Consider the following 25,317-nt stretch of genomic DNA (forward strand, 5'->3'; position numbering starts at 1 on the left):
CAGGAGTGTTTCCTGCCTCCGTCTTTGGGGTTTTGGCCTCTCCTCTGCTGAGACGGAGCTCAAAGACAAAGTAGGAAAACAAACTTTGTGCTTTATTTATCTGCGAAGTGGTAAAGGCGGCCAATGGCCTTGATTGCAGTGTGTAAACGGCTTTAAACGGCTAATGTTCACTAATAGGAGTAGTGCGAGTCCTCTGACGATTGGAAGCAAATATTATCAAATGCTGTGACGTGTGGGAAATGCTCGTTTTAGCTTTAATCTGGAGGGAGAGAACAATAACACCAGCCTATGAGCTCCAGTTGAAACATCATTGAGCTCAATAGTGGCTTTTTATTTTGCTTTGAAATGAAGCTTCTGATGAATGAAACCGGTATATTATAGAAAAATGTAGTTTTCAAAATGAAATTGAACAGAAATGGATTAAAATGATTAATTGCTATTTGATTACATAACATCTGCCTCTCTAATATCCATCTGTCTTTGCATCTTGCCAAAAATAATTATCATAAAGTATATTTTGTGAAGGAAAAATCCCAAATGAGATCTGTCAATTGTTTCTCATAGACTTAATGTTTCCTCTAATGATCAACAGTTTCTCAAACTATGCTTGTATTGGCCATGATCCAAAAACCCTAAAAATGAATCCCAAATCTCATTATCTCAAATGTGTCTCCTGAGAAAACGACAGTATTCTCACATGAGTGTCCTCTGGTGGGCTCAGAAATGTCTCAAAGTGTGTTCTGATTTTTCCAAAAATCACATTCATACCTCAGTGGAGGCAAGCAAAATGGAGATGTTTGCTTCTACTGATTCTCAGACCCAGCGTCTGCTCCTAAGGAAATTCGCAAGAAACACCTGGACATGAATATTAATGATATTTATAATAATGAGCTTATAATTGAGACACATTCTGGCCTTAGTTTAGACCAGTGCATGTCATGTGTGTGTGTGTGTGTATCCTTTCCTCCTATTTGCCCTGGAATCCTGGAAATGCTCTGAACCCTCTGTATTGCACCAGTAGGTGTTTTATGACACCGTCCATAATATCTGAAACACACACACACGTGCCCATGCTGTGAGCGGGTCGGGTGTTCTCCCGTGGTTGGGCTCCAGCCAAACGCCACTCCTTCATGTCTGCTGTGTTTCCTCTCTAGTGCGGCCCAGTACGGGTCATTGGTTTCAGATGTGCCCTCCCAAATACTGCCTTGGTGAAGGTCAGACTGCAGCTCACAATACACTACACATACACGCATCAGCTGCACTGACTGAACCCCAAAGTCTCACAACAGGTTTATGGTTTATGTTAAGGTGCGACGACACCCATCAGTTGATGCATGATCATACAAAAGGAAACGTTTTCACCAATGCCAGAAATGTGTCATTTATTTTGCATCACATAGTGTCCAATAATATAAATTAAAAACACATTTACTTATCAAAATGTATTTAATTATTATAAACAAATAATTAAATAAATAAATAAAAAGGTGTAAATATGTATTTTATTTATATTTTGGAAATTTTAATCTATAAATAAATCTTATTGTAGTAAATATTTATCAAAACGCCATTTCCATTTCTATAAGAAAAATAAATCAATCAATTTAATACATATTTATTATAAATTAATTATAATTTATTTATTTTTAATACATAATTATAATAATAAATATTGATGTGTAAAAATGTATTTAACATCTTTTAAATTTTAAACATGAAATAAATATTTACTCTAAAAAAGAAATTTGTGTGTAAATATGTTTAATTTATTTTATTGGAAATGTGATAACTACTATAAATAAATTGTATTATAGTATTTATCAAAACTCAATTTCCATTTTTATTAATAAATACATACATAAATAGAATACACATTTTTATAAATTAATTGCATTTATTTAATTTTAATAAATAACTGTAATCAATCAATAAATATGTATGTGTAAATATACATTTAATTTATAGTAAGGGAAATTTGATAAATTTACTATAAATAAATTGTATTAGTATTTATCAAAACACAATTTAAATGTTTTATTAATAAATAAATTTAATACATATTTATTATACATTAATTGCAATTATTTAATTTTAATAAATAACTGTAATCAATCAATAAATATGTATGTGTAAATATATATTTAATTTATATTAAGGGAAATTTGATAAACATTTACTATAAATAAATTGTATTGTAGTAAATATTTATCAAAATGTACTTTCCGTTTTATGATTAATAAATCAATCAATCAACTTAACTATTTATTATAAATTAATTGCATTCATTTATTTTTCCTAAATTGCAATAAGTAAATACTGACGTGTAAATGTGTATTTATTTGATTAATGACTAAATAGTTGTAATAAATATTTATGAATAATTAACTGTGAGGAAAGAAAGAAAGTAAGTATTTAACTGGTCATAAAAGGGACTTTCCCCCTCACACCACTGATATGGCTGGAGACTAGATGTAAGTGGTAATACCATGACTCACACCCACTAACTAGTCTTTCAGCAAACTAGTCACTACCGGCCTATTCAATGTTCATCAGCCACGTTTATATGTCTCCCCCACTTTTCAGACTGGTGATTTTGGATGCAGACGGAGTGGTGGAGCGGTTGCAGTGGGTTCAGGGGAAAGTTTGAACGGGTCTGGAGAGGAAAAAGAGATGTGATGTAATTATCCGTCACTGGCACAGAGGCACAACTCAACTCAGAAGGGATTCGGAGCAGAAAATCGCTAAAATCTGTTTACCAGTGAGCAGAATTCACTTCCTTCACAAGCATTTTGTGAGGACTCTGCCTATCTGAATAATTCATGCAGAAGAGCCATCGGCGAACCGGAGACTTCACAGGTAGAGCAATTCACAGGATAATCTGAGAGACTTCAGCTCAGAACCAGTTCAGCAGTAAAGCACCCAGAGCGCAGACGTCAAACACTCAATTCAATTATTTCATAGAAAACACTTATTCACAGAATGCATTTATAGGACCTGTGAAAGCTGTAGAAATCTCCTCTAGCTCACAGTTAAATGTGCATAATCATTTTTTAGAGCTAATTAAAATAATTAAAAAAGTTTTACACAAACACACAAAAAAAAAACCAGAAGTATTTTGTTTAAATGAAAAGGACCCGCCGTCTAGAAAAAGCGTCTACTGTACACAAATATTGATATCACATGACCAGATGTATCTTGCTAATCCATTTACTAATGATAGCAATAGCTTTTAAATAATAAGTGCCTAATGGGCTTTTTTTACACAACTTAAGCAAATCAAATGAACCAGTTTGTTTTTAAGTTTAAGTTTGGGGTCAGAAAGATTTGAAATTAATACTTTCACTCGTCAAGGATGCATTACATTTATCAAAAGTGGCAATAAAACACTTGTGATGTTAAAAAAGATTTATTTTTCAAATAAATGCTTTATTTTGAACTTTCTATTTATTAAGGAATCCTGAAAAAAATGACCAAGGTTTCCACTAAAATATTAAGCTACACAACTATTTTCAACATCAGACGCAAGAAGAAATGTAGGGGTGCCAAACGATTAATCGCGATTAATCGTATCCAAAATAAAAGTTTGTGTTTACATAGCATATGTGGGTGCACTGTGTATAATTATTTTATATATATAAATACATGCATATGCCTGTATATTTAAGAAAAAAATATTATTTATATATAAAATATTTATATTTATATATAATATAAATTATATATAAATCTATATACAGTATATACATGAAAATATTTCTTAAATATATACAAGCACGTGTGTGTATTTATTTATATAAAATAATTATACACAGTGCACCCACATATGCTATGTAAACACAAACTTTTATTTTGGATGTATTAATCACGATTAATCGTTTGACATCCCTAGTTTTTCCAAATCAGCATATTAAAATGATTTCTGAAGGATCATGTGACACTGAAGACCTGAAAAATCATCCCAGGAATAAATGATATATAAAACAACATTTAAATAGAAAACAGTCATTTCAACCTGCAATAATTTTCACAGTATAATTATTTTTACTTTATTTTTAAACAAATAAATTCATATTCGGTAAGCCTAAACAAATCTTTCAAAAACATACCTTACCTTTTTTATTGTACATTATTTACTATTGGTAATCAGTCATAACATAAAAAGATTGATCAGCTTTCATCAGAGCATCACTAATGACACAACTTAACAAAAAAGCCTGTTAATCACTTTATGAATCCATAAATAGTTATCAATATAAAGTCCAATTCCATTAAAGACAACTGGTGTAACTTAAAAAAAAAATACCCACATACAGTATACGTCATATCAGACTCATTCAGTTATGATTTAAATTGCATGTGATTTCTTCTGTGCAATCATTATAGTTGTATTCGTGTGTCATTTTGTATTGACATGCCTAGAAAGCATGACGTCTTCTCAATACAAATCCTCAAATTGAAATACAGTTTTCCTAATCTGGTCCAGCAGCATTGTTATTGTTTAGTTTTTTTTCTCTCTCCTAGTAACAACTGCAACCTCTTACACACTCAAGCAGTATGAAAGACACACACACACAACCGCAGCATTTAATTACCCTGCAATGAATGTACTAGCGGCACAGAACATCCTCTTGAAAAGCCAACGCATCGGTGTTCACCACTGAGACGATGATCAATGTTTCCCTCCGCCACCCACTGAAAAAACCACAGAGGCTCACTTGCCTAATTCTCGACATGAAATATTACCCGCACCACTCCAGAAAGCCTCGCCGTTTGGATGCAGGGACAGATAGCATCCATCCTTTTGCTATAAGAAACAAACAAACAAACAAACAAAAAGCTCTTCGACCTTTCACCCAACACGGGACGTACAACTGATAAGTAAGCGCCAATTTCGTTTCTCTTCCGCACATTTTTTGTGCCTTTGGCCCGAGTTTCACCTTGCTGAGCCCGTGCCCTTTATTTAAGGTAGTAATGGCTGCCGAGTCGCCTCCAGCTTTCTCAGATTTGTCAGTCATGAAAGGGGGAGGAAGGAAGATAAATCTTATTTCGCCAGCTAAGGGCGTCTATCTCCTCGGCAGAATGAGAAGCCAGGCCCGAAAACACTCGCCGTGTGCGTTAGGCGGCTCCGGCTTTAAGCCTTGTCCTCTCTGATCAAACCAGGATTTATGGAAGCATCATAACTTCCGACAACATCCAGGAGCTTATTAATTTTATATGTTTCTGTCCATTCCCTGATATTCCCAGCCTTGACAGTCACTCAAGATAAGCCAAAAGCTCCTGACAGGATAGAGTGTGTATATATTTTTCTCTTTTCTCCTCCTGAATAGGTTGCAGTTGAAACCTTGAGAGGCACCGGAGGGAGTTGATTTGTCGACCGTATTTCTTTTTTTTTTTTTTTTGTCTTCTCCCTCTTGTTGCCATTCCTAACGGTCTTTAAATCAAGCCGAAGCCCTGCTGGAGTGAAAAGCAGGCAACCTCGCGGCGACCGGAACCCAGAAATCACCCTCACTTGTAAGCACACACACAGAGAGTGGATGAAAACCTGCAACTGATCATCAATCCGAGTGTAGTGGCACCGCCACCGCAAGTGTGATTTGTTCCACTAGTGGCACAAAACTGAATTGCAAAAATAATGATGACAGCAAAATTCATGCGTAAGGCTGTTAAGATTGCTGTGGAACATGAACCCAGAAATATCTCATATGTAAAAGTTAATATAAAAAGCAAAATAAAAAAAAACATAAATACAGAACAATTTCCTGTTGGTATAGTAATTTAAAATTCCCCTATTATGCCATTTTAAAGAGTCATAATTTTGTTTTGGAGGTTTCCTACAATAGGCTTACAGGTCATAAAACAGTTTAATTCTCTCATAATACAGATTGCACATAACCTCATTTCTTGAATCTGAAAACCTTGAGCCTACTCTGCTCTGATTGGTCAGACGGTCCAGCTTGTTGTGATTGGTCTACTCTGCTCTGATTGGTCAGACGGTCCAGCTTGTTGTGATTGGTCTACTCTGCTCTGATTGGTCAGACGGTCCAGCTTGTTGTGATTGGTCTACTCTGCTCTGACTGGTCAGATGTCCCAGTCTGTTGTGATTGGTCTACTCTGCTCTGATTGGTCAGACGGTCCAGCTTGTTGTGATTGGTCTACTTTGCTCTGACTGGTCAGATGTCCCAGTCTGTTGTGATTGGTCTACTCTGGTCTGATTGGTCAGATGTCCCAGTCTGTTGTGATTGGTCTACTCTGCTCTGATTGGTCAGATTGACCCAACATGACCTAGTCTTTTGTGTTTGGTCTACTCTGCTCTGATTGCTCCGCAGTTCATAATCAATTCTTCTTTTAGGAGACAATAACTTTATTTATCGTGCACTTTGATATTAGAAACTTTGCAGACCTTTTACATTCACAAAGAGCTATGTCACACTGCATGAAATTTGAAAAAGCATAATAGGGACACTGTAATTGAGGGTTTTAAACTCGAGTTATAACATGATTTGCAACAGTCATTTTTATTTGGAACAATACTTTTGAATAGCGCCCCCTTCCTGCAGTAACATAGTCCGGGAAGCAGACCAGTTCAAAGCTAGACTAAAAACACATCTCTTTGGCCTAGCATGCATAACACATTGTAGACTTCTATAATTCAATGTTAGCCTGCATAGATCAGCGAAAGCCATCAGCGTTCTCACAGGTTTGGGTTTTCAAAGTTTACGTAGAGAGAACTTAAGAGTCTTCTGTTAAAACGGTGTCGTGTTAGCAGCGCCTAAATTAATAACTAATGATCGTTGCGACGGAAGTGAATCAATCAAAACTAACTTTAACTGGAAAATAACTTTATTCTAAAGCTGCCATAAAGCCAAAATGATCTGTTACTTTAATTTCCTATTATCACTGTAAAGACGCTTTGGAACAATCTACATTGTTAAAAGCGCTATATAAATGAAGAAGACTTGACTTGCAGTAGCCTTGAATTCACCTCAGCTTTCCCAAAGAGCTCACTTCATTCTCTTAATGCATCCTTCAATCGAAAAAAAAATGTTTCATTTAAAAATATCACGTAAATTGACTGCTGTACTTAAAACACTAAAGCCAGTGATGTTTCTCATTTCTGATGATTTGTAATCATCTGGTTTCTAATGATAAACACAATAAACATTCATTTTTGATTCTAAAACATCCAATGCAAAGTCTATTTTTGTACTTCTGCATTTAAAAAAAAGTATTTATTTATTATTAATATACACAAATTCACCACTACATCTCAAAGAATACATTTTACTTGATCTGCGTAGCAGGTCATGCAGGTTCATTGTGCGGATTTTGTTCAGATCCCGTTTCATTGCTTTTCACATCATGGCAGCATAAGTTCATATGTGCCATAAAGTTTCATGTGCCTCTATAAACGGTAATGACCTCTGCCATGTAAGGATGATGACAACATTAGGCTCTCTTAATGACAATACCCACAGAGACTGGACAGATGGCGCTACCATCACCTCATCCCCAAACTCTCCCTCCCTCTGCAGTGCAGTGAACAGGAATGGAGCAGAAAGGGCTTGTTAAACAGAGCGTTAGTTATGGGGTGGTCAGGAGGCTTGTTTATGCTCTGAGGGATGAATGTGAGAAGGACAGGCAAACTATACTGACACAACATACAGTATGTCACAATGATTATGACGATTATTTAGGTTGAGTGATTTATTGGAACAAAATGAGCAAAATAAAATGTCTGATTCGGATAATTATTGCTTTGAGTACTAAATAAATGAATATCATTTTAAATAAATCAATGGATTGGGTTCACTAAACCAGTATGAAAGATTTCTTTACAAATCACATGATTTGTTTTTATAACATCTCTGAGTTCAGTCACAGAAATAAGTTCAAATGATTTGGTAACACTTAACAATAAGGTTTATTTGTTAACATTAGTTAATGCATTAAAGGAGTAGTTCACTTTAAAAAAAAAAAAAAAACTTTTGCTGATAATTTACTCACCCCCATGTCATCCAAGATGTCCATGTCTTTCTTTCTTCAGTCGAAAAGAAATTAAGTTTTCTGATGAAATTAACTAATCTTTTTCCGAGTCAATTCGTTCATTTCATTCGTTGAATGAACCAAATGACACGAAAAAAGATTCGTTCATTTTGATGAATGAGTTTGAACAGGAGAGTCACGAACGTGCTTCACAGAACAGAGCAAGGCGAGCATTTGAGCTAATAAAACTTAAACTTTGTTATTTTTTTTTCTTAAATGAGCGATTCTTTCACTTGATAAGACCCTTATTCATCATCTGAAATCATTTAAAGCCCTTTCAAAAGTTTGCAGTTTGCACTGAAACTGTCTTTTGGACCTTGAACCGTTTGGTTCCCAGTAAAGCCCGTTATATGGAGAAAAATCCTGGAATGTTTTCATCAAAAACCTTCATTTATTTTCGACTGAAGAAAGAAAGACATGGACATCTTGGATGATTTTAATAATGTATAAACAAAAAAGCTTAACAAATGCTGTATTATTAATTCAGGTTAATAATGTTAACTAATGAACCTTATAGTAAAGTGTTCCGAATCATTTCTGTGAATCAGTTCAAACTGTCCTTTGTCAAAAACTCAAACAATTTTTTTTATGGACGTTTCTGAATAAAATTACCATCGTCATTTCATTCATTTACAATGCTATATGAAGATTCCTGAATATAAATGAAAGATTGTTAATGTTTAACTAGATTGTCTTAATAAAATTTGTAAATAATTATTTGATTTGATAATTTCTCTAATTGCAAAATAAATCAACCAATTTAAGCAATTTTAGAACAAATAACATCAAAATTTCACTTCAACTAACACCTCAAAATCACTCATAAAGCATATCTTTAAATACGTATGTGTGTACTGAAAAATCCTAAAAACCTCTTGAAGCCAGTCTCAGAAACCGATAGATTTCATGGTGGAACACCTTGTGTGATAAAAGCACGGAGATGGTTTAGATCTGAAGAAAGAGAGATTTGATTTGAGCGAAACACATCTTGGATAAAGTGATCTGGTGCTCAGGTTTGGGAGAAGAGAGAGAGAGAGAGAGGGGGGGAGAGAGTAAATGGATATAACACCATCACACAGGTCAGCAGCCACCCACTGTGTGAGGATGGATGGCGGTCCAGTCATGTTGTCTCCTCGGCCGCAGGGCTGCACTCTTTATGCAGCATAAAATTACTGTCAGCCCCCATGTTACCTCCTCCGATAGGTCACTAATGCCACACGCACGTTACATTCACATTTACTGTACATCACCGTTGGCTCTGACCATTCTGTTATCATTCACAGGTATCCTCATGTCGTACCAAAAACCTTACGAGTTTTCTCTTGCGTTAAACCCAAGACTCGAGTATACATTTCCCTAAACTGGACGCTAAAATGTTCCTTTCTCCAAGAATAAAACCATTTTTATGCCTGGTTTTTAAATGGCCAATTAGTTCTATTCATTTCTGAAACTTCAGAGGGTTCAAGAGCTTGCAAGGCAAAACTAATATATAGGCTCTTTCAGGAGAGCAATTTTCCATTCAATTATTCTATAGTTAAACACTCACAGATATGTCAACGACTCTTTTTCAAGTGCTCCTTGTTGATTATGCTGTAAGAACGTATGATGATATTCATAATCACATTAGCTTTCGCTTCTTAATCGTTTGGCGATAAGTGCTCCATTCTGCCCGTGTTTAAAGCGACTCGAGTCCAAACTTAAAATCAACACACAGGAAAGCTTCTAAATCCACTTATGCTGATGTCCAAAGGCGCAAGATAGATAATCACAATAATGTGCTTAAACGTGGTGAAAAATGTCTGCAGATGGAAAAATAGCTACTGCGTGGGTGGAATTTACCGATTTAGAAACGGGAAATGAGCATCACGGTGCATATAGATCGGGTGTGAAGAATCTCAGCACACAAAACAAGAATTGTCACCGCACTGTAAACAAAGAAATAAATATAAACATATAGCTGCTCTTTCTACTGTAGACTGATCTTTACTGATCTCACATGCATTGAATATCAAGGAAATATGTGTCCTGAAAAATCACATCTGTCTCTGTGACAGCCACAGGCTCTGGAAAAAGATAAAAAAGGAAAAAAGAAAAAAAAGAAAAAAAGAGATCGGTCTTGGCCTGTCAATCATTCTGGAGGGAGGGTGTGTGGTCCACGTCATACCCCACCCCAAATAGGTTATTATTAGTGATTTTTATTACTGATTATGCAACTTTTTCATGTTTATTACAATGTGAAATTATATTTTCAGCAAGTTTTCCCACAAAATCAATTTTTTTTATATAATTTTCGAACTCTTATAGTAATTATAGTTCGAATTTTTTTTTGCATTACTGTCTATAGTCAACAGTTAATGTAATCTAAGGATTTTTATGATTTTAAATTAATTATTCTTTTTTTAATTAGAGTAATGAGAAGTTGAGGGAAATTGTGCTTGTCATTAAAATAATGTCACAATTCATAGAAAAAAAGAAAAAAAATATTAATTAATATTATATTATTTAATATTATATATAATCTTAATTATTATTTTTTTTTTTTATTTTCTTTATATGACTAAGACATGCTTAAAGCATGTTTATATATTATTTAAAGGGTAGCGCAGACCGAAGCGCCCGCACCCTCAGATCACTTGGACGTGGCTGTGCAGAGGTAAAAACGATATAAATACTGTTCGTTTTCTCACACAAACCGCTCGTTTTGGGTCTTAGGCCATCAATGTGTACTTACATTTACGAGCCATTAAATCATGTTTAATTTGGACTTCTCTGTGCATGCTCTTTGAGGTGGTGACCATAGACCTCCCTTATATGACTGACAGACAAGAACGGTTTGACCTAAAAATATCAAAATTGAAAATACTGCGGAAACCAAGACACCTACATCTTGGATGCCCTTGAGGTAAGCTAAAACATACCAAAAATTAATTTTAAAGTGAACTATCCCTTTCAGTATCCTCCATGAGGAGTAGCAAGTAGATGCAGTGTAATGGGCTATATGCACGCATAAGTTCCGCATTTGACGCAAGGATGCTCATCAGTTTCCGGTTGGGGAGATTTAAAGCGGAGGAAAACCGAAGAAAACGGCAGAGTCTTCAAAATGTACTGTCCTCCCGTCTTTGAAACGAAACGTACATACGTTTAGATGTAATTTTATATATAGTTATGTTTATTTAATATAATTTTAAAAAGAAGCATAAACACAACGAGAGGTGTCTGTTTTGTCTGTTTTTGTGACTAACGTTTCTTTAGTATAACCATGGAGGATAAAATTCAATATAAATTCTCGGTATTGCATTGGACTCTACGATTGGCGGAAGTTATCGAGCATCCTTAGACCTTCACTGAAAATACCGCCGTGCATAGAGCCCATAATCCGCTGGTGTGTTGTGGGATGCAGGAAGTATTGTTTACTGTCTCTTGAAGGCTCCGCTCCAGACAGTGTTTAAAAGCTCAGCTCTCACAATGACACTGAGATCCGTCTGCCCTCTGGAAATCGATGCACGGGCATTTTTCAACATCGATTATACAATTATGCAGGTTAAATCATCAAGCCCACACACACTCTCGCAAGACACACGCGCACTCTTGAAACACACATTCACTCACTCCAGGTGCAGGTACTTCATGAGCTGATTAGAAATGCCACGGGGGAGTTGAACATCACTCTTAGCAGCTCCAGAGCTACACAATTGAATCATAATTAATAGTAGCAGCAGGAGGTTGTGATCCACACACACACACACACACACACACAGAGAGCTACTAAAGCTGTACATATGCAGAGTGAAACAGCACTTAAAGTCTACTCCTTAAAGAACCAGTCATTCATATTGGAAACTACACCTTGCTAGTATCATGTTTTTTTCATGTACCATAGTTTGACCATGTTTATGAATATGCACCATGGTAATATCACTTTGCTTGAACAGGCAGCATGGTTATCCTTTTTAGAAGATTTTTTTTTAAAATTATTATTATTGTACCATAATACCATGTTTTTCCAAATATGTACCACGGTAATATCATGCTTCTTTTGAATATGAACAATGGTAATACCATGATTTTTAATTACCATAGTATGTATTTGAATACCATGTTTTTCAGAATGATAATACCATGTTTTTTGTTTTTTTTTGTTTTTTGGAAGTGTTGATTTGGTAATATATGGTTAAATTCAAATGATGCATGACTATATTACAGTTTCATTTTATATATCAAAGTACCATCATCATTGTGACGGTACTCACACACAGAAGCTGCAATGACATTATTTTAATTTTCAATCCTCCTGTCATACTAACTATGACTAACTAGTCATTAAATGTTTAAGTTTGTCAAATATAACACAATTCCCTTTGTTAGTACACTTTATGTCCAATATATGTGTGTTTATGTGTGTGTGTGTGTGCTCAACTTAACATTATGCAACTCCCCCCACCCCCACCTCTCTCTCTGACCGTCTGTTCTTACTGCCTGGCTCACTGCAATCAATTATTGTTCCGGTAGAATCATTAATAATTTCCTAATGAAAATGATTCTGTTGATCTCTGTTGTATTTTAATTAAACATAATTACGCTGGCGCTCAGAGCTGTGGTGGGGACCCCTTCAGGGTACAACCCAGTTTTAACACCCTGATAATGAAATTTTACATTGTGTGCAGTTGTTTGGTTATTATGCGTTGCAGTATTTTCCGCTGTTCAAAGATAAGAGATAATAACCCTGGCACCTCCGTGTGCTTTGCCTCCGTGCCTTTCAAAGAGGAAGATGAAATGAAAACAATTTAATGGCCTTAACAGTTTAAAACACGACAGCATTTGTCTTTTGTGTCGTTCCAAACTCAGCTGGCATGTGTCCGTCTTCGAGCGCTTTATTGCCAGCGTGAAACCCCTCACCCAGCACTGCGCTTGCACAAAGACATGCACGCAAATGGAGATAAATATATGTTTGAAGGTTCGGTTTGTACAGTGATGAAACAGTTCGCTGCCTATTAGGGTTGGGAATCGAGAATTGGTTCTTTTTCAGAACCGGTTCCAAAGAAATATGGCAACCGAATCATTTGCACGACATTCGGTAATGATAACGCTTCTGTTTTCGGCACTGATGCTGAATCTGCAGGACCACTGCAAAATAAATCAGATTTACTTGTAAGTTTGAACTGAATGTTATGAGGCAGAAATTGGTGCCAATAATTAATAATAAGACATGTGATGTGAAAGTATAGTACTGCATGCTAGAATTTGTCCCCTGCATTTACCCATCCAAGTTAGGAGTAGTGAACACACAAACAAACTACAAATCATGGACCCGCCGCCATTTTTTTACGACAGTGTTGTGAAATATACAGCTGTAGGGGGATCTCGATGAGACAACATGGGACAAAAAAAAGTGAAAATCATCGAAGAAATGGCTAGAGTTACCAAGTTCCCCTTTAGAATTGCCACTTTTTGAGGACGAACAAAAAAACACAGTTTTTGTGTCCCTTTAAATGCAAATGAGCTGCTTCTCCCGGCACAGAGGGCGGAGCTTCAATAGCTTGTGTGTGTTAGCAGCTCTGATTACCTCAGACACACACTGAAAATTTTAAAAACGTTTAGCCTTTTATGTACAAACCGGAGTCGCGGACAAAGATGGTGTAACTCAAAGAGAAGTGACAACGTACAGTACGTTTCTGAATGGTTAGTTGATGAATTTATGTAGTTGATGTGGAGTTAACCATCTTCTAGTCATTGATTAGCATATTCTGTCATGATAATCTATAAATCACGTTCCCGGGGGCGGGGTTTGTCAATTTTAGGGATAGTGATGTTACTAATCCGCGAAGAAGCTCAATGTAGTCTCTAACAGCCATTTGTTGTAGTCCTTAAAGGGATACTCCACCGTTTTTTCATATCAAACTATGTTATTCCCTTAACTAAGACGAGTTGATGCATACCTCTCTCGTCAATCGTTTTGGTGCGCGAGACACTTTGATAGCACTTAACTAGCCCAGTTCATTCAATATGGGCCAAGCAGAGAAGCGACCAAACACATCCTCGTTTTCCCTAAAACGATTGAGTGTACGCACTGAGACGAGAGAGGTATGTATCAACTATGGGAATAACATGAAAAAACGGTGGAGTATCCCTTTAAGAAGCGATTTCTGTAAAATATATCTATTTTTTAATCTCTTTATGATTCCCATTCCCATGCTATATAAATGCAGTCCATTTACCATGATTCCCAATGTTAGTGTTTCCCATCACAGAGAGAATGTGAGAAACAGAAGATTATGCTAGAAAAGGCTGGAGGTCAAGGTAACATGTCTATGCTCTGACACCGTCACATCAAAAGCACAATAGAGATGTGTTGGAGGAGAATCAGATGGAGAGGAATTACAGAATATGAGCCGCACAAAGACACAGTGAATTAGTCCAGTCCTGCGGTCTATGAGCTTATGTAAAACGCTCTCGTTACACTGGTCAATTTCCACACGCACAATGGCCAAATTTCCCCCTCGACTCCTCTGACACGCTCTATCTGACTGTTCCTGCTTCTAAGAGGCTTAGAGGAAAAATTTAGGTGACCTTTAAATAATCAGACACACTGGAGCAGAATATCGGCCGTCCAAACGCACAAGAGCTCAACTGTCTGCTACCCAACTTTCAAAAGAATACATTGGATTTTAAGTGTCATTTCAGTGTCTGACAGGCACATTAACTTCTCATCAACACATTTAAGATACGGAAATAATAACATTGGTTTTAAGACAAAATAAGTGTCAGATTTGCGACAACGCAAAGCTTTCTCAATCAATTTAGTCACAGAGAGCCAGACATTCAATTCTCACTATACATCTGGGCGAGAAACAACCACTTACACAGGAAAAGACCATTTGAATGACAAGCAAATTGACCAATCACAGTTCATTTTGTTTTTGAATGCTGTTTAGTAGGAGGTTTATCTAAAATAGTTAATTCCTAGGGATGGGCAACGATTAACCGCGATTAATCGCATCCAAAATAAAAGTTTGTGTTTACATAATATATGTGTGTGTAGTGTGTATAATTAATTTGTATATATAAAAACCCACACATGCATGTATATATTTAAGAAAAATGTGTTATTAATATATCAAATATTTATATGTAATATTAATTGTGAATAAATATATATAAAATATATACATGCACATATTTCTTAAATATATACAAGCATGTGTGGGTATTTATATATACATATTAATTATACACACTACACACACATATATTATGTAAACGCAAACTTTTATTTTGGATGCGATTAATCGTTGCCCATCCCTACTTAATAATACACAATATCACACACGTGTTCTTGCACAGGTCAATCCTACAAGAATCTATATTCAGAAATGACAATAAACATTTCATTTGAGCTAAAACTGAGAAATATTGAGGAAAGAGATGGAATATAATAAGACAAGTGTTTGTCCCGAGTTTCCCTGATTATTCTCGACGCGCTGTTTTCAGTGAGAGTCCTCCATCGGTCGCTCGAAGCCGCCCGCAGGGAATCAAACACACCCAACAGGCCTGAATATAATAGATTAAATTGTAAGGATTTTGGGATGCATTTATTACTGGAGTAAACACACAAACAGTCTTCACCATGTCTGTCTGTTCATAGAAAGTTGTTTTAGCCGAGTGAGGGTGATGTTGTGTATATAGACTGGACTGTGAACATTCAAGGCCTTGAGAGAACGCTGATGCAACTATTCGCAATAAAATTTCAATACATCTGTGCTGCATCCTAAACAAGGATGTATTCGGCCAATAGGAAAAATGTCCATTATTTTCCTCATTATTTTCTTAAGTCTCATCAGGTTTGTTTATTTTTCTGCACATATTTATTGATTTTACCTCTCATTTTTTGGCTAATATGCACTTACAAAAAAAAATATGTACAAAATGAATAAATATAAAACGAATGAGCTATAATATCATTTAATTTCAATGTGTATATATACATGTATTAAAATTGTATATTTATTAAATGTTTAAATAAATAAATTAAATGCTACAAGTGAATTGAGGCATCATTACGCACAATATGAAAATTCACCCATCATTTGGAGATTTGCTAAATAATACTAAATACACTTTAACAGTGTTATAACATTTTTTTATATAAATAAGTTGATATAAAAAAACATATCAACTTATTTTGTTATTTATATGTATTTAAAAATCAACTTTAGATAAACATTAGATGACACTAAAGATACATTTAAAAATAGGAGCTAAAGAGCATGCATTTACAATTAAATAAACAAATCAGACCAATCGACACCCAGATCCGTACATCTCTGTTAAAGTCCCGAACAGCTGAATCGGCGACCTCGCAGTTGAATCGTTCTCTCTCGCTAATAAATAGGAACGCAGAGAAGAAATTATAGAGACTTAACACAACACTCCAGAAATCCTGTTATTAGCCTTTTTGTTTCCCATATTCAGTCTCCTGGCAAAAAGATTAGACGATTTTAAAAAGAACTGCATAATCTTCTTTAACAGCTTATCAAAACTTTAATGATTTGCTGATAAAGCGCACAAATGAAGGCGCTGGTAAAGAGGATCAGCCCCCCAGTGCAGTGCAGTGATTAGAAGATGAGAGCTAAGAAAGGAAAAATCCCACGTCTGCCTCGTGTTCACTTTGAGGGGGAAGAAACTCTGTTTCAGCGCAGAGGAGAGTCATAATCATCTGAAAAACATTCGGCTAAATGAGGGCTCTCACTCGGAAATCCTTGTACGCCGCGTATTTACTTATTTATACATGCATCTCAATGTAATATGCCCATACAAACAAGTTCACGAGGAACAACACTTCAAGCATGCTTCCCATACACAAATGTATCACATTTTTGTTAGTGTTGCTTGTTAGCCTAATAACTAAAACTAGCCAAATTACTAAATTAGCCAATGCCTTGTTGAGAAGTGGTCTGCTATAAAGTTTCTAGAGCCCGACCGATAAAGGATTTTGAAGGCCGATACCGATACAAATATTTTTGGGTTTTAAAATCCGATATATCGGCCGATATTTTATTTCTTTCTTTCTTTATTTATTTTTTAAACTGGACATGATAGTCACAAATTTTGTCATGCTTATTTGAGTTAAGAGAACTGATGGGGATGTTCTTTTAATTGTTATTCAAGGAATGTATAGTGCCCTCTGGTGGACAAACTATACAACTCCAACACTCATGACATGGTTCAAGCATGTTTCGTCCGTTTTTATTATTTTTTTTAAATATTAATTTATCGGCCTTTATAACTGCTGATGCCGATAGTTTGGAAAATGCCTAATATCGGCCGATAATATCAGTCTGCCGATATATCGGTCTGACTCTAATAGAGACCACACACAACACTCTAGCAACCACCCAGCAACACCCTGACAACCATCCAGAACACCCTAGCAATCATGCAGGAATGCTCTGTTAAAAACACAAAACACAAACAGTGACATATTTTACTCAAAAAAAAAAAAAAAGATGATATGAGATTAGATTAAAAAAGATTAGAATGACAGAAAGTCAGCCTCGGACAGAAAGTCAGCCTCATACGTACCACTAGATCATTTTTGGCAAAACTGCAGAAAACATGCCTCCGCATACATATAATTCATATCACTGCAGGATCTAGCTGAAATGAATAACTTCATATAGATTTATAAAGACTTATTTTCACAGTTCCTTGCACAACATGTATGTTATGACCTCAAAACACTAGTAATACATATCACATTTCCAGCTCCATATGGCTTTTCTAGCATTGTAACCTGATACAACATTGCACTTGCGATGTGCAGCATCGGTTATAATCCCGTTAGTCAGACTCACAACACTCATTAAAAGAGCTCAAAGACTTGTAGAATCAAACTAAAATAGTATGGTTGCTTCAGCAAATGCATTTGAACTCATCCCTACCATTCCCATGTTCCTGGATTCCTTGTGTTCACTGATATAAGGTAGGGGGCGCTATCCCTTTAACTCTATAGATTAGGTTTAGTGCAAGCGCTACGCAATAGAGCATTAACCTTTTAGTGCCACTCACTGGGCATTTTCATTTCCGAAATGCCACGATGCATACATGAACCAACGTAATGAAAAAAGTTGCCAGATTCATGTTCATCTGTAAAAGTAAACATGCTTTCACTGAAAATTTGCTAAAAAGTGTTGTGAAACATGCAAGAAGCAATGTAATATGATTTTGAAGACATTAAAATGACCCTGTGTTGGAATTTATTAGAAATTATACTGTTCTGGGGGAAACAACAGTAGGGTTAGCATAGAGTTATAACGTGTTGCTAGCAGTGCATTCACACTCGTACTGTGTGAAGTTTGAACAGCATGGATGGGTTATTAAATCTCAATGTTGCGTTTGAAGCCCAGATGATTCGCTACATGTGCAGTTTGATGCATGAGGAAACGTGTGTATCCTTCACGTCTGTCTTAGGGCCATCCGCTGTTGACAAGCATTTGCAAACACGGAAAATGATGTCATTAAAGCAAATGTCAGCGAATGACATTTGTCACAGCAAAATCACAATGACCCGTGACCCCACGACCTTACATTACAAATCGCAATGCTAATAGATGTAAGAGAGACGAGAACCAAAGCCACACTAGACATCTTTGAGCATGAGCCGTACACAAACACAGGTCAAAAAGAAAGAAAAGCGACGCAGATAGCAGAAGTGTGAGGTGCATGTGTGTGTGTGTGTTTGGTACGGGGCAGATAAAGCGTCCTCTTACCTTTGCTGTAAACCACACAGTTGTTCTTGTTGTCGTCTGTTCCCTGCCAAGTCACATCCAGCAGCCACCTGGGGCCTGCGTTCAACACCAGCGGGACATGAGGCTTCGTCTTCTGCAGAGGTGGAGATAACACACACACACACACAATGATCATTTGCTTATTTTGGGGACAGTTTAGCAACAAGCTCATAATCATAAGGAACTTTATGATATTCAACAAGGATCAACAATAAAGATCAGGGGTTTATTCCTTCATATTTTTACTTGCAGTGTGACAGTTTTGGGTCAGTTGATGGAACTAAACAATTTACATGCATCTTGTACATTTTTTTTTTGGTAAAACTTTACAACATGGCTTTACATCATTTGTTATCATTAGTCAATGTATTAACTAACATGAACTAACAATGAGCAATACATGTACGTATTGCTGTGTTTATTAATCTTTGTTAATATTAGTCGTTCATTGTTTGTTCAAGTTAGTTCACAGTGCATTAACTAACGTTAACACCACAACTTTTGATTTTAATAATGTATAAATGTTGAAATTAACATTAGTTTACAAGAATTAAAAATGAACAACACTTCTACAACATTTATTAATCTTAGCAAAAGTAATTAACTAATGTTAACGAATGAAACTTTGTTTTACAAACTTACATTTTTTTTTGTGTGTGTCATGTATTCTACAGTATATTGTTGTTGCAAATTCTGCTTATTTGTCACAAAGATCGTAATTGATTCAATATTATTTAACATAGATGAGGTTTTGTTGAATTTACAAAAATGTCTGGAAGCATCACTGATTTTGGGAGATACATTGCAGTTGTATGATTTCCAGCTTGTTGCATATAAGCTATTCCTTTTGTAAAAAAAAAAAAATGAATGAACAAAACATTTTGTACTGTAAACTATTTTTTTTTAACTAAAATATGAATATATCTAGCAAAAAAAAAAAAGAAAAAAAAAAACTTGAGATATCTTTATTTTGGTGACAAACACTGCCAAAAGTTTGGGGTCTGAAAAATTAAGTAATTAATACTTTTATTCAGCAAAGAATGATTTCTGAAGGATCATGTGACACAGAAGACTGGAGAAATTCAGTTGTCATCACAGGAATAAATTACATTTTAAAATGTATTCAAACAGCTTTTTCGAATTGTAATAATAATTCACAATATACAAGTTTTCACTATATTTTGGTGAACATAAGATACTTCTATCAAAACTGTTGACATTAAAGGAGAACTCCGGCGGGCAAATACAGGCAGGAGCCATCTTTGGAAAACATTCTCGATAAGTCGAACCATGAACGACATAGAACGACGTTCGTGGTTCGATTTGTCGTGACTGTTTTCCAAAGATGGCTCCTGCCTGTATATGCAAAGTCGACTGTCTTTATAAAGTACCTTCTTATTAAATGGTCTGTACACTTACAAAGTTCTCAATGCTTCGGTTTGCATGTATGGACCCTCATTATGTTACTGTTAGTGTGGGGCTATTTTGAGCCATGAAAGTGGTATTAACTAGCGATTTCACTTATTAAATGCCTCAAATACTAGCGTTATACACTAAACAGTTTTTAGAGATAAAACTCTTTACATTCGATTATCATGAAAACAAATCTCAGAGAACGGTCGACTAGGTACCAATGTGTTATTAGACCAAAGGTTCATTTTGCGCCGGAAAATATAAATCTTCAACTTTGGCAATAAAACATTTAAAACATCATAGAAATCCTAAATTTGTGTAAAAACAGTAAGTGTACTGGTGACAATGTGGCTTATTAGACCTGATTTTAATCCTTCACTAAAAAATAAATGAACAAAACACAAAAGTGAACCTTTTAAGGACAGACAAAAGAATAATATGACTGGTTTCTCCTGTGGATGACAGGAGAGAGGACGGTACACATGATGAGGACTGACACTGAAACGCAGACATTTTCTAGAGTTTAATGGCGTTTTCAGTATCAATAACCTCTCCAGCGTCCTCGCATTTAACTCCAGAGAGTGAGGAATCATCAGCCTGAATTTTTCCCAGCGATCCAGTTTCTGATCTCTCCGATTACGCCCTGATTCTCAGGTGCCTGGGAATTGCAAAAAGAATGCGGGCAGCTTTCGGCGAGCGTTCAGGACTGAACTTTGGCCACATTGTGCCTTCCCTATCGCCACCATCTCACTATTTCCTGCAACGGGCAGAGAAGAATTTAGAGAATCAGTATCCATTTCAAAGGCCGATTGAGGTTAAGTTTTATAATGCTCCGGCAAATTATTCCGAATGTGTAACGTCATTTTTCTTTTCTGGCCGGGGTCGAAGCGCACAGCTTCAGGTTCTATCTATAAGGTGAAAGCGGTAAGATAGAGAAAAGCTACTAAAATGAACTCGCACCCTTTTGTGGAGAAAGAGACACCGGCTGTTCTCTATGCAAGTTTTTTTCTTCTTCTTCCATTTCATTTTTCAAATGGCTTTTTTTAAAGGCCAATGAAAGCTCACTCCGAGGCAGGATTGGTAGAGATCTTGGACAGCTGTTACAGTAGCCCATTACTGGCAGGCAAAATGTCTGTCTTTTTGGGCCATTAGACGTGACGCCCCAGGCACACCTTCATTAGAGTGCAGCAGAAATAGTTTAGCTAAGTGAAAATGGGCTGGAGTCACTCTCAAGCAGCTCACGTGACATCATTTCCTTTCCCGAGTCTACATCCCCTGAGCTGTTGCAAGGTATGCATTCACAACAGACAGGATGTCAGAAACAAATGGGAAATGATGCCAATTTTGTCACTTTTCTCCTTAAATTGTTCAGTGGAAACTAAGAAACAGCATATATTGTACAGATTTAAAAATAATGTGGGTAGAAAATACGATTATTTAGTCTTGAGAGAATTTATAGAGAAATATTAGAGTTTAAATTGAGATCTCTGGATTTTAATAGCAAACTTTGCTGTCTTGTTAGGTTAGAGAACGTTTCACAAGTAATTACAAAGAAATGGCAAGTAACACATTGACTATGTGAACTTTTCAGGACAGACATCTTCCATATTCCAATAATGTTTTATTTTACAGTATAAAACAAAAGGGATACTTGTGAAATTACAAGGATTTTTTATTAAAATGCTTTCATTTTTGTTATTTATTATGCTTATCTGTTTGCTCTCAATCTAAATTAGGTTATCATTGAGTTTTTTTAATATGATGTTTTCATTAATCTATCAAACCTTGTCTTAAAGGGTGTTTTGTGGGCTATGTGGGCATCTTTTCCCACACTGGCAGCGAGACAACCCTCTGCCATTTAACACAGCTCCCGTTTCACATCTTAAATTAGCCATACAATAACGTCTTATATCCAGGCTGACCTGCGAATTTTACAGGCCTGTCAAAGAGCACCACAGACAGTCTGATTGTTGCCACGACAACTATCTAAAATGAGAATCAGATTAACCCTTTCTCTGATCCCCACCGTCTGGAGTCATCTCTTATTCAGAAGCAAAGGTCCGCCCTGTCTCTCTCGCTCTCTCTCTCTAGACCCAGAAGTTCCCTAAAGCAGCTAATGATGCAATTCATGGAAAAAATGGCCACACATGTACATTTTTAAATGTAGATGTGCATCATGTGACTCAAATCTTTCATATAGCTGAAGTAGTGCATACTGTGAAGTATGTATGCTTTCATAAAACACCATGCATTGCATTGGCAGAGTGTTTCAAACAGAAATATTTCAAAATACATAACATGCATTAATTCAGTGTGGCTTCTCTGATAAGCCATGCAGAGTTATTCAGTGGAATGAAGTGCTGGTGTGAAGTGCAGTTTACAAAAATTACAAGAACATTAACCCCTTAAGTGTCACCCCCCCCACTTTTTTCATTTGAATATACATGAAAATGCACATTTCAAACTTAAATGGTTGTACAGTAATTCGAGAATGCTTTGGATTATAGACGTAAGATTGGTCTCATTTTAAAGTAGACATTTGACAGATTTTTGTAGAAGTGAAATAAATTAACAAAGTGAAACAGAAAAAAGTAATAGAAGTTTGAGTTTATGAAAATGTACAATATAAAAAATAATTTTTCATATTTTATATAAAATATATATTTTCAAAACCTGGGCAACTCTAAAACTGAAAAAAAAAGAGCCAAAAATCTGAATAAGTTGTGTTTCAAATTTTAAGTTGATATCTCAAAAAATGAGCTTTCAGTAAGATTTTGTTTGGGCGCAGTACCAAACTTTTTCACTAGGGCAAAACCAGACTCCATTACTGCCCATATAAGGGCGCCTCCATTTCCATCAGTGTTTTGAGGGATATGAATAATTATTTCCACAAATTTCATACAATTTATGAAGTAGGCATCCTATTCAGAAGTAATATGAGAGGTTTGGCAGATTTTGATATGAATTCAACCTCTAAGAAACACATAAAAAACAAGAACGTGCGTTATAGCTTCCTGCCACATCACAAATGGTGAATCTATAATTTTTTTCTTTATACTTCAAAAAATTTCAGACCTTTTTTTCTAAAATAATTGAATGGATGCTATCTTTTGAACTCTTGCCATTAAAACAAACTGAGTTTTCTACCCTTCTTTCACAATCATCACAATTTCAAAATAAAAGTCTAAACACGCCTTAGGAGTATGAAAATGTTCTTCTTGCAAATTGATAAATTACAATAAATTGAAAATCACCATATGGAAACTAGAGATTGTAACCTTTCAAATGATATACAGTTTGTCAAGATTAGTTTAGGTTTAGTATAGGATAACACTGTTTTAAAAATGTAATGGATTTGGGCCCACCGGTGGGCCACTGACTGAGTAATACAATTACTTTACTGTAAACAATACACTTTATACTGGCTCCAAATGGTAATGCAATACAGTTTTTGATATTTAGTTGGGTAATAAGACATTGTTGATATGTTTGGTCCTTGCGGAAAAGATCTGCTACGCTACTGCTGCAGAGGAAGTATGGGACATAAGTAAGACATGCTGCTGTATAATATACATGAATTACCAGTAGCAGATCTATACAGGTGGAGCTGGGGAAGAGGGAGGTTTCATGAAATCGCACTGCAACTCTTACAGCAAACGCTAAACAAGTATTTAAAGGTTGAGCAGCGAGCTCATTGGCTACTGATACAGCAGGAACCAATCAGATGTGCCCTATAGAGCCTGATGTGATTGCAAGCAGACTTATGTTAAGGACCGGTCAGCCTGCGCCATCTAGAGTTTCATGACAGAACTTTGCATTTATAAAATTGCATATTTTGTATAAAAATATCTTCAAGAGTTGTGATTCAAGAGAATTGTGATTAACGTAATTCACGCTGTATTGTATCATAGAAACACAATATTTGCAACAATTGTACTGTGTCTACAAATCTGAACTGTGCTTTTCTAAAAGTACTCTGAGTTGATTTTTCATAGACAGATGCATCTATGCAAACTGACCATGTGTTTAAAAAATATACAGTGTAATCTGTGATTGTAGACATCTGAATATCAAAGACTCTAAATCTGCTGCAATATGTTCAAATGAACAATGCAAGCGTAACAGTAGATAATGTTTCGCGATCTCGCGACGATGTACAAGTGAAGCGAAAGCGTCTCATTTGCAGACAGATGCCGAGGTGATGCTTGATTTAAGACCTTCACCGGAGGCGCTGTGTGTAAGTAACAGATCTCTAGTCTCACTCCACTGGTTTGCAATCTCTCTCTCTCCATGTGTAAGAGATACAGTGACCAAAACAGTGTAGTCAGCGAGCGAGTGATTACAAACTGATGCTCCAAATTCGCTATAAAATGAAAATCAATATTTCCACAAGTTGCTGCAACATAAAAGATAACCTTCATTGATTTTTCACGACTTAGGCCTGTGTGATAAAATCTAATATAAATTTTCAGCTGGTCGGATTTGGATCAGAGGAGGGAAGCGGGGGCTGCCGATAACAAGTTCCTCGCTAACATCCCTCAGAGTTGGCTTATTTCCCCCCTTCCTCTTCCTTCTCTTTCCTCTCCTCCACCTCTCTCCGAGCCACGGCTCTACTATTTATAATTGGCCCGGTACGACGAAAGCTTCTATCGGGAATCAGCTCTAATTTTTATTACGGAGCGGCTAAAGCCTGTTCCAGATAATTTGGAAATTTCAGGGGGAATTGTGATGGAGCTGATGGCAGTGGCGCGGAGGCCCGCAGAAAAGAGCTAACCTGTAATAGCCTGTGTGGCGGCAGCTGATTAAATGTTGCCATAGATGAAAGACCCGCCATCGCCGCAATAAATTAACCAATCACACAAATCCCAAGTCGCCGCTAATCCGGCCTTGATACCCTGATCCTCTGATCAGCTGAAGGAGGTGAAGGGAAGAAAGTGGCTGGTGACACTGCGAGCCACCCTGACTCCAGGCCTGTGTGTAAACAACGGGCTAATGATAGCGGTTCTGACCGCTGGTCCCTTGCGCGCTCCTGCCCGCCGGAAATCCCACTGTCCACGCTCTTCATTTCTGCTATCAA

At 36.2% G+C, this 25,317-nt stretch overlaps 1 protein-coding gene across 4 annotated transcripts in view; it reads right to left on the reverse strand.

Annotated features, from left to right (window-relative positions):
- zfpm2a (zinc finger protein, FOG family member 2a) overlaps positions 1 to 25,317 on the reverse strand; it is a 176,582-nt gene that overhangs the window by 38,914 nt on the left and 112,351 nt on the right. For 3 of the 4 annotated variants that reach the window (XM_039650840.2, XM_089117939.1, XM_089117940.1), the window contains one exon: positions 18,810 to 18,921. In XM_039650840.2, coding sequence (XP_039506774.1) covers positions 18,810 to 18,921 — 112 coding nt within the window. Of the gene's footprint in view, positions 1 to 18,809; positions 18,925 to 25,317 lie in introns of those variants that run through there. The other variant, XM_089117941.1, reaches the window with a different exon arrangement.

The sequence above is a fragment of the Pimephales promelas genome, chromosome 12 (genome assembly GCF_988280905.1).
Source record: "Pimephales promelas chromosome 12, fPimPro1.hap1.1, whole genome shotgun sequence".
Taxonomy (NCBI): Eukaryota; Metazoa; Chordata; class Actinopteri; order Cypriniformes; family Leuciscidae; genus Pimephales; species Pimephales promelas.